Raw genomic sequence first — 10,064 nt, 5'->3', positions numbered from 1 at the left:
ATTGATATATTGGTTTAGCTGCGAGGATGTTGTTTGGAAATCGAACGATCAGCTGTGGTGGCGTTGGAGGGAAAGTTGATCGGGCAGCGTGTTTACCGCCTCTTTCACCCACGTGAAATGGAAGCATACGCAATCATGGCTTTATTTATGGACCCGGGCCAGGGACAGTCTCAAAACACCGAGCTCCTCCCTTACGGTTTGAACAACTAATACAGAAGGGAGGGCGGACAGGGCAGGTTTTAAGCATTGTAATTGGGAGAGGAATGTCAAACTTAACAACACCCGGTGTTTTTGCACATTCATTGTCAAGTTTTGGGGGGCTTTCGTGAAATCGACACCATGGAGTTTGAGGGATACCCCTCCCCCACGCATAGCTGGCGCTTTGCCAACAACGAAAAATCAATGGGGAACAGGCACGCATGACCCCGTCGCTGGGAAACTGGGGTGGTGCTAGTGATTGAAACGCTCTCAGCCATTCCTCTTTACTTGCTGCCATTTAGTTAGAAGCAAATAGATGGGACAGTATGTAAATATGCCGTGAGACCGGTCGGCAGAACGGCGCTTGTGGAGTCGGCGCACACCTGGAATAACTCAGCTATTAAAATCACTGGCAAACGTCTTTGTGGATTCAGGATGATTTTTTACGCAGGTTGATGCCTCTATATCTCGCTTTATATAATATAGAGTAATACAGAAGCGAACCACATACACTACAATTATGAATGCAATCATCTTCGCGGACTGTGAAAAGAATCAGACTACTACTAGTAGTTGAGCTTAATTGACAAACTGGTCGGGGGATTTAATGATACAGGTGGGCACTCTCATTTAACTCCTTGCTCAAACGTGATAAAATGCGGTTAGCTTATAGGCATGAGTTTTCCGTGGTAAAAGGCCTCCGAATACCCCCTGACCATTCCTTTCAACAAGAGGCGGGGACTTCTTTCGGCAGAAGCGGTGATTTTGTTTGTAAAAATGTATAACATGACCTCAAACGCTATTTGCACAAAATATATGCAAGGACGTTACATTGTACAGGTGGACATGCTGAGATTCGTTTCAATGATCCTCAATTGAAGAACAATTGGTAGGGTGTGGAATGATGTTGCTGAAGGAAAGTCAAGTCTACTGGGCTTCTTCGTAAGGACAAGGAGGTTAAAGAAAGACCTCCTTTATATATTGAGGACGACGTTGCCGTTGCCGTAAATCATCATTATTATGACAGAAGTCTTGGTTTCCTGGCGCTAACCACGGACGTTTGGGTGTATTGTTATTCTGAACATTTTCCGAGCAGGGATCCGGACGTGCGTGCTTGAAATCACCACATGAATGAAGGGCGTTAAAAGGCGCGCGACCCCGGGCCCATCACCCGCTCAGGTGTGCATGGCGTACGTGCCCGAGTCATAATGGCACGCAGAACGTGTAGAATGTGGAGTGTACCGAACGACGTGACGGTGTGACAACAACGGAGATTACAGGCAGGCAAGAACTTAATGTCTAGTACGTGTGAAGGACGCTGATCGCACAGAGAACTCCCGGTGTTCGTGGGGCCGATGTCCAGAGCGAGTCAGAGACGGAGTCTCTCAAGCGCACCTGTTTCACGGGATACGCTTGCGTTGATCAGTCAGCTAGGGAAATTACGGTCCACTTTGAGCGCCACCATGCGTATAAAGTTCAAACTGCATACTATCGCAGAGACATGAAGCGGACATGAAAGTATGTCTGCAAATTATCCAATATCCCTTTACAACAACGAGGAAGAAAAAGAGAGTAATCCGAAATAGAGTGAGGTTGAAATAAAAATTAAAGAACATAGAATGCATTTCGTCAGTGCTCGCTCAGACGCCCAAAAGGTCAAGTACAAGGGCAATGCAAAGTGTAAAAGAAGAAAAAGAAAAATCATCCGGAGGTTGACTGCTCGGCCCCAGAGGGAAGATTGATGTCAGCCAGCATCTGATGCACCGTTCCATCAAGCCAGGGCAATGATGAGCCCCCCAACTCGCTATCTGAGATTTCTACTGACGGCCGATCGTGACGTACATCCAAAGCGGGGCCTTGATGGGCTCCAGGTCGACCGTCGGCCGTGTTTTATGAATGAGATTCTCCCTGCGCGGCGTGGGCGGGATCAATGAAGGGCCGCGAAAAGCGCGGGAATCGGACAGCCGCTAAGCGCGGGTTTCAGAGGAGATAACGCCTGGACGTCATAGGCTGAAAGCAAAAATAAATTTGGAGACGGGTCGGCGGTGAATGGCGCAATAAAAAGAAGAGGCAGCTTTGCGTCTTAAGCAGGCCCATAAAGACCTGTATATTTGACCGGCTGGCAATCAGTTTGTAGAGAATTAGTGCTCTTACGCGGTTTAGATTCCACCTTGTGAACTTCAATCCACTTCGACCTATTTTCTTCCCTCCCAAGGGCACCTAAAAGGTAAGCGTGGCTAGGTCGGTTTTGACGAATCCTCGAGGGCAGGTGGAATTGTACATTTACGAAATCTCTTTTCCCGTTGGTCGTATTGTTCCCTTACACGTTTCAACAAGTGCAATGGACGATATCCGGTCCTATGTGATTAAAGATGGCCATGGAACAGATGTCTAATTGTAAGGCGTCAGAGAGTTTGCTTGTCTCTGTTTATTTTACACAAAACATCGACATCTAATTGGAAATTAGGTTCCCGCAGTGCTAGCATACACCTAGGCCGGATGAGCGATATCAGTGGGAATTCGAACTCACGACTTTAAAATCCAGGAGCTGAGCAGGGTTGCTAATGATCATTAGGCCACGTATGCTGTGTGTTAGATCGCATTAGGCAAATTCACGGTGTTCTCATGAGCGCGCTGATCGAGGCTGCAAATGATGCACCGGTAGTGACAAACGTCACTTGAATAGTCCCATTTCGCAAATAAAGAATCATGTTTCTGTAATTGCATGCCGTACCGTTAACTACAAAATATCAGGTTATTCTAATAAGCTACTCCACGTATACACAGCACCTCGTTCACAGTCGCAAAATAAATTCTTGCCGCAATGTTTTGGTGCTTGTTAAGTATCTGACCATCCAACAGCTAAACATGGGGCATACTGATGTCAGCATGATATCGTGATATATGTAATCTCAACATTTGATGCTCTGATGAGCCATGTATCACTCTGCCTCGTGTGCCGTTTTCTGTCACAGTTGCAGATCATCACCTCCCTGGCAATGTACACTTACTTCTCGCTAGCGCTTGGAGAGCTCGTTTAGAAAATTAGGGAAGTCACCAGAGAGCCCCGGCAACCTTGAACAGGTATCATCTGATGGCGTCTTTGATACAGAACCTTTCCAAATTGATGAGTTGCGGAGGTTCGGAATTAAAGGGATTACTTGGCCATCATGACTTGGAAATAAGTTACGGGCCAGGGAAATAACATCAGAGGACAGTTGTAAACCAAGGAAGCTTTATGGTTGGTCCTCTGAAAGCGTGCCGCAGCCGCTCCCAGTCATCATCCTGGCGTTGCTAAATGGCAGCTCAATGTGCAAAGGCTCTCTCACTGCTTCCCTGTGCTCTATGCGTTGTCTTCTAGCTTTCTCTCCCTCCGTCTCCATTTCTATGTCTTTCTCCCTATATCGCTCGGTGGCAAAGTGGTCTTCTGGTTAGGGGTTCGATCTCTAGCAGGCCCCAATGCCCCTGGGAGAAGCACTTTAAACCTATTTCCTCACTCAACTCAGGTGAAAATGGGTACTCTAGTACCTAGCTTCAATTAGACTCCGTTAAGTTGGCGGTCCTGTGTTTGAGAAAGAGCCACACCTCATCAGACCGATTGAGTGAAAAGACAGTAAGGGTCCGTCCCGGTGTGAGTGAAGCAAACCTTACAGTCTCGGAGTCCGATCTTACGCAGCTTGTACAAACCTGATTGTGTATACGTAATGCGATTCACCGGTTATGCGAAACAACAAATCGTTTCGCCACAATCAACCACTGATGATCGAGATACAAGCATCGTCAATGATGACCATTACTTTAGGACAAAGAAAGGAGTTATAGGTTGTAGAAAGGACAAATGAGAAAGTGTTCTATGCTACAAGATATCGACATGTATAACATGTTCTGATATGACAGCGTCCAAAGACGGGCGTGGGGACGTGGAAAAGGCATCTGCCTGTTCCCCCTGTCCTTGTGACAAAGTTGAAATAAATAAATAAATAAATAAATGAAAGACAGCGCTTTCGACTTCAACTAGTACAATATCCCTCAGTTACGCACCATGTCACGATTATTAGAGAAATGAAAAGGCCACAAATAAAACGAGTTCTTGATCAAATGCATGTTCACACAACCGAGTGAGAACATCACAATGACGGTAAGTAATAACACGGTACCTTACAGAAATCCTTGCAGACGATATCCCTGGATGTCTTCCCTTCTCTCCCACGTCCGCGTCTTGCCTGGTGTGCTGCTGCCCGGTGTGTCGTGGCCTCTCGATCTTCTTCCCTTCTGAAGAAAGTAGGTCATTTCAGGAATACCTTAGCCGTGAGGGTCGACCAATAACCGTGAATGAGAAGCATACATGGTTGTAAACAGGTCCCGCCGGGACTACCGTAACTTTAATAATGATCACGCCACTCACAATCGATAGGAGATAGGAGTAGAATCCGCCGGCAGAGCCCGCTTTTCTACATACCCCCTAGTCCTTACTTTCTATCGCCAACTTGTATTTGTCCATGACAAAGGTACGGAAGTATTGATTTCAGTGGCTGCAGCTGGGCTGTGGGTTTATGTGTATGTTTGTCACAGACATAGTAGGTTGACAGAACGCGGGTAGGAAGATCGGAAGGCAGGATGGCAGGTCAAAGGGTCAGGCACAGGAAATGGGGTCTAAGAATCTGGCCGAGAGCCAGTAGGAATTAGAGGTGAATATGAGGGAATTCAGTAAGCCGAAGATCGCATGAACTTGCAACCATGCGACCCTCGCACACAGAAATCAAAACCAACTGATTACGGCTCATTCCATATCAACACTCACACTAAACAAAAGTATGAGGTTGAGGCATTTATGAATAACTTTAAAAGACATAACTGTCATAATTGACACGTACAACAACCGGCAAGGGAAATGCATGAAGAATGTCTGTTTTTGTTCAACACACTGCGATAAATGGCAATTCTGAGCGGCTGTGACTTCGACTAAAAGCGCCGTAAACATGATAACGAGCCTATTGTTGGAGACGGATGTGAACATGCCAGGCTGTGGAAGCATCAACAGTATTTTAGACGCTACATGAGCAAGGCTTGGGCCACAGCAAAGCAATTTTGCGGACGGCATCCTCGCGCATTGGTTTTAACATCAATAAAAAAGAAAGGCATTTTGCTCCCCTTCGTGAAGTTCAATATGACATATGACAAGAAATATACAAAAGTGGCGTGTGGCAACGCTATGTGTACTTGTGGAGGCGGCACTAGTGAGTTATCCCTTGAGCCGGAGATGTATACCAGGCTACCACTGATATATATACTAGTATCGATGTCACTTTCTGCACTTCTTGAATACAGGAATAGATCTAGAAGGCTTGATGGCTGTAATGCTGTTTTCTGCATTCAATTCTTCTTATTTGTCTATAGTCTTTATGTTGGAAATTCAGCCAATTTATTCAATTTTGTTGTTGCCGTCTTTTTCGCGCTCTCGCATGAGATTTGGACCCTGTGGGAGATGTCAGGTATAGAATTGACTTGCTGTGGCCCTATAAAACGATGACAGGGATGATCACCGCTCACGAAGCAGTGGGCGCGCTATCTGTACCTGGCAGGCGTGTCAGATCTGCCGAAGCGGAAACTGCACGGCCCTCCTGAAATGTCAACCGTGGAACGGAGACATTAACACGCCTCGGTGTCGATTTTCTGCCACAATCTGCCGAACTTGAAGGAAAACTTGACTGCCGTAAGATGGCGTGACAACCAAAGGGCAGGGAAATTTATATACATCGTCGGAAAATAACGGGACGTGTTAAACGGCCGGAACTAATACAAAAGCTATCGAGCTAACATTAGGTGGCACATTGAAATATACAAACAAAAGTTCCACGACTTCATACTAACTTCGCCACTTAGCCTTAGGACTGGTGAATTGCAAATGTTTCTCATTGTTTATGCAAATAGAGTTGTCATTTGTATGAATTATATCAGATGATCATATTCTCCACCCAATGACAGCAAAGAAAGCTATTTTGACATTTCCTCGTAAACTATGCAAAAGAGGTCCTGATTTGAATATGTTATGTTGAATGATGGTCATCTTCATTTAACTTCCAAATGAGGCATGCGCCGTTCCCAACACTATGAAATCACGGATTTTTAAACAAACGGCGCTGCAGTTTCAGAACAAGCCGCTACGGGGCCCAATCTTATGTCACTTTATTCCGAACACACAAGACCTACCCACCCACTAATTAATAAGATTCATGGCAACCCATCCATAGCTTCTTGATTTATCTTGCGAAACAAATTACAAGTCACTGTAACCGTGAAAGACACACGGAGAGAGCACGGTACGGGTAATTCCTTTATGCCATCCCTTACAACTCCGCTAGGTGTCGCAACCTCCTGTCGATAAAGTTGCACCACAAAGGGATGGGCCGAAAGCATCAAACATGTTGTGAAACACACACATTACGACTGTACTGTTATAATAGCTCACGACCCCAGACTCTCCAGTAAGCTAAGAAGGGAAGAGGATTAAGGCTAGGATTAGGATTTAGTTGGACTTCATTTCTGTGTAAACCAGTATGTGGCGGGGTTAAGGAGGCGCGAATTTAAAAAAGGAACATTTTTCACGAATATTTTTAACAATACAAACACCAGAAGAATATTATTTGAGTGTGCAGAATTTCGGCTAATGTTACCGCCATAGCTTCATTAGTTCTGATCGTTTGTTTGTTTGTTTGTTTATTTAAGGAACCTCCAATTAGTGACAATAACACGTCAAGCTTATACGATACAAAATACACAAACAATATCGAGGTATAAGCTTTATTAAATGCTTTTCCCCAGCATGCTCTTCCAGCTGGATTTCATGCGTGTCGTCTTCGGTCAGCCGGTGATAACGTTTGACTGCACTGTAAACAACAACAACAATATCAATAAAGTAAATATGTCTCATGTAGAAAAAATACAGAAAAATGGCAGGTTTGTCTCGAGCGTGAGCTCTACCAAATTAGGTAGATAAAATAAGTATCATGTTACATTATCGTGAGAAGAAATAGACCAAAATGAGTTTGAATGGTTAAAAAAAATTAATTATTCGAAATACGAATTTCTCCTTTTTCCCCTGAGTATTGTGAATAGAAACAATTCCGAGTCAATAAGGACTGCTCAATTGTCCAATACTTGTTGTCTTCTACAGTTGTATCGAATCTGCACCCATGGTAACGAGAAAACAAGGGAACATTTACCTGACTGGCAGTTGGTTCCTGTCCATCCATGTTGACAGTGACACCTGTAGCCGTTTGCCAGGTTCTGGCAGGTGCCGCCGTGGTGGCATGGATTGCTGGCACACTCGTCAATGTCTGAAATAAGGCACGTTTAAGTGCGTTCGGTGCAAAACAGCGTACGTTATGTAGCTGACAAATATAGCGTCTGACGCAAATGATAAAAGGCATGGAATTGTTGGCTTCAAAGAGTTGCCACAAGCTAAAACCTCATGAGTTAGCAGGTTTTTCTTATGAATATCTTGGCGGAATATCATTCAAATTTGCATTGGAAATATGTTTAATAAAAATGTTACCCAAACAAGATTTGCCGTCGTCAGCGAGGGAAAACCCGTCTTCACATCCGCAGGAGAACCCGCCGTAAGTGTCTAGACATCGTTGCTCACAGTCGTGAAGTCCCTGCGTACACTCGTCCACGTCTGGAGAAGGGGATTGCGGGTACTTTAAAAATATACTCTCCAAGCCGAGGTTTGGATTTTGGTTTATTTTAGCGTGTTTTAGGCTTCTTTATCGGGGTTTCTTTTTTGCACTGGAATATTTTTTCACCCAAACCAACAGTTTGAAGAGTAACTTTAAAACACGATAATGTTGCCGCATTGAAATTCCGACAAATTAAAGGTCTACTTTGGAAAGAAAATTGCTGTTACGTGAATGTGAAATAATGTTGTGATTGCAATTTCTGTCAAGCAGGTCTAAATTCCAAAAGGCTGTTCCTACCAGTACAGGAGACACCGTCTGCATGGAGCTGGTATCCTGACTCACAGGAGCAGTGGACGGCGCCGTCTAGGTTCGTGCAGGTTTGTTCACATGGTCCTTCGTTAGTCAGGCACTCTTCCGCCTCTGTAAGGAAAGAGTACTAGTACTGTCATCACCAAACAGCTCTTCTAGCTGCCAGTAAACGACAATATGAGATCATGTGGTCTTAAGGCTACCGCATCTTATAGAACTTAGAAGAGAGAGATAACTGGCTTAGGCTCAACTAAGAAACAACTCACTACTTGGTGTAAAAAAAATTGTGTAAACGTCTGAACATAAACCCCTAATCTGTCTCTGCTATGCTTGTTGCAGCTAGAAATTTAACGTAGGAGTTACTGTTACTGGGACAGCATCTAGGTTGTTTCTACCGATGCAAGAGACGCCGTCTGCATCCAGCTGGTACCCCGCCTGGCAGGAGCAGAGGTAACTGCCGTGCACATTTGTACAGAAGTGGTGACATGGACCCCGTCCTCCGTTAGTCGCACACTCATCTGCATCTGCAGAAAAAAGAACCATGGTGACTGTAATCATGTTCTGTATCTGAATTGAGTGAATTGCGTTGAAAAGGAAATCAGAGATTTAAAGCTTCCAGTAAGTGCGCGCGTCGGAACTGTATTGGTGTTTACTGTATTGGTAAATGTATTGGAACTGTGGGGGGGGGGCTGTATACCGATTCAATAGCGTAATGTTCCTGAATTCCTCCATATACCGGCCACTCCGGTGCATGCTAAAGCTTGGCCACCTTCAGACTTGACCTTCCATTGTTAGATAGCTGAGCGGATAGAATAAATGAGTCGTTCACTCTAGGAAATCTCTCCTTACCAACGCACGAAAAGCCGTCTGCAGCCAGTTGATAACCCCCATGGCACGAGCATCGGTAACCACCGGCCAGGTTTATACAGGTTTGTTCACATGGTCCCCGCCCTCCGTTAGTTGCGCACTCGTTCACGTCTGTAGAAAACGGCAATCAGAATAAAATGAAACTTGAACGTCAACCGGTGAAGTATCACCAGTGACACATTTCAAAAAGCTACTAGTAATAAAAATGGTCATGAGAAAATAACGAAACATTTACCTGACTGGCAGTTGGTACCTGTCCATCCATGTTGACAGTGACACCTGTAGCCGTTTGCCAAGTTTTGGCAGGTGCCGCCGTGGTGGCATGGATTGCTGGAACAGTCTGCAACAAGACACGCTTAATCTTTATTTCAAGGCAGCAGTGCGCAAAGCTTGCGTCACACTGTCAACGACCTTCGGTCGAATCTGTAGATCGCCAAATTTCACTGAAATCGAGCATATTTCTCGACTGACAATCTACCCTGTCACTTTGGGCAGGGTTCGTTGACTTGTTAATATCGGTTGATCGATAAAAAAATGAAACGCGATGATCGGTAGGACACCGGTCGTATTGCTGCCGAAAGTGTCCTTTTCATTTTTCATGAATCTGAAAATCAAATTTTAATGCCCGATAATGTTTAAGATATACTACAAATTCTTTGCAAACCTTGTGATGAATATGGACTGGCATTCACAGCCGCGACCACCAGCAGAAACTTCCACATATTTACCATATGTTGAGTTGAGTCCAGACTGTGTTGTGCGTGTGGCTGGTTCTGTGTGTGACAATTTATACTGTATACCCAAGGCCATGGGAACCACACACCTGGCCGGTAGGGATGAGCGCTATTAATACTTCTGACTTGGCGTGATGCTAGCTCAAGGCAGTCAACTGTATGTCACAAACTACCCAAAAACGCACAAAACAAAACATCGTACGTTGGGGGGGGGGGTATTAAGTAATTTGTGAGTTTCTTTGAAAGAACCGTTCCTGACACCTTAAAACAACTTTCG

The 10,064-nt window shown here is 44.8% G+C and overlaps 1 protein-coding gene across 3 annotated transcripts; it reads right to left on the bottom strand.

Annotated features, from left to right (window-relative positions):
- Window positions 1–6,988: 6,988 nt before the first annotated feature.
- LOC109475455 (fibulin-1-like) lies at window positions 6,989–9,902 on the bottom strand. Of its 3 annotated transcripts, XM_019776052.1 has the most exons (8): window positions 9,718–9,862; window positions 9,289–9,393; window positions 9,036–9,164; window positions 8,582–8,710; window positions 8,175–8,297; window positions 7,754–7,876; window positions 7,422–7,535; window positions 6,989–7,085 (listed from the first exon to the last, which is right to left on the bottom strand). In XM_019776052.1, the coding sequence occupies exons 1-8, from the start codon at window positions 9,782–9,784 to the stop codon at window positions 7,060–7,062; spliced, it is 816 nt and encodes a 271-aa protein (XP_019631611.1). In that variant the 5' UTR covers window positions 9,785–9,862; the 3' UTR covers window positions 6,989–7,059. The 3 variants fall into 3 exon arrangements, with proteins under 3 accessions (XP_019631611.1, XP_019631613.1, XP_019631614.1); XM_019776054.1 differs by lacking the exon at window positions 9,036–9,164; XM_019776055.1 differs by lacking the exons at window positions 9,036–9,164; window positions 9,289–9,393 and having other exon boundaries at window positions 9,718–9,902.
- Window positions 9,903–10,064: the final 162 nt, after the last annotated feature.

This window comes from Branchiostoma belcheri, unplaced genomic scaffold, assembly GCF_001625305.1.
Source record: "Branchiostoma belcheri isolate BF01 breed outbred unplaced genomic scaffold, Haploidv18h27 scaffold34, whole genome shotgun sequence".
In the NCBI taxonomy this organism is placed as follows: Eukaryota; Metazoa; Chordata; class Leptocardii; order Amphioxiformes; family Branchiostomatidae; genus Branchiostoma; species Branchiostoma belcheri.
Note: the sequence above shows the minus strand (reverse complement) of the source record. Positions and strands in the feature narration are given on the sequence as shown.

Bases quoted from the DNA above. Each gene is read 5' to 3' on its own strand.
- LOC109475455 (XM_019776052.1), bottom strand. From the start codon at position 9,784: ATGGTAAATATGTGGAAGTTTCTGCTGGTGGTCGCGGCTGTGAATGCC. The intron at 9,394-9,717 runs GTTTGCAAAGAA...GTCTTGTTGCAG, and splicing joins CAGTCCATATTCATCACAAG to ACTGTTCCAGCAATCCATGC. The intron at 7,086-7,421 runs GTAAATGTTCCC...TGTTGTTTACAG, and splicing joins AGGAACCAACTGCCAGTCAG to TGCAGTCAAACGTTATCACC.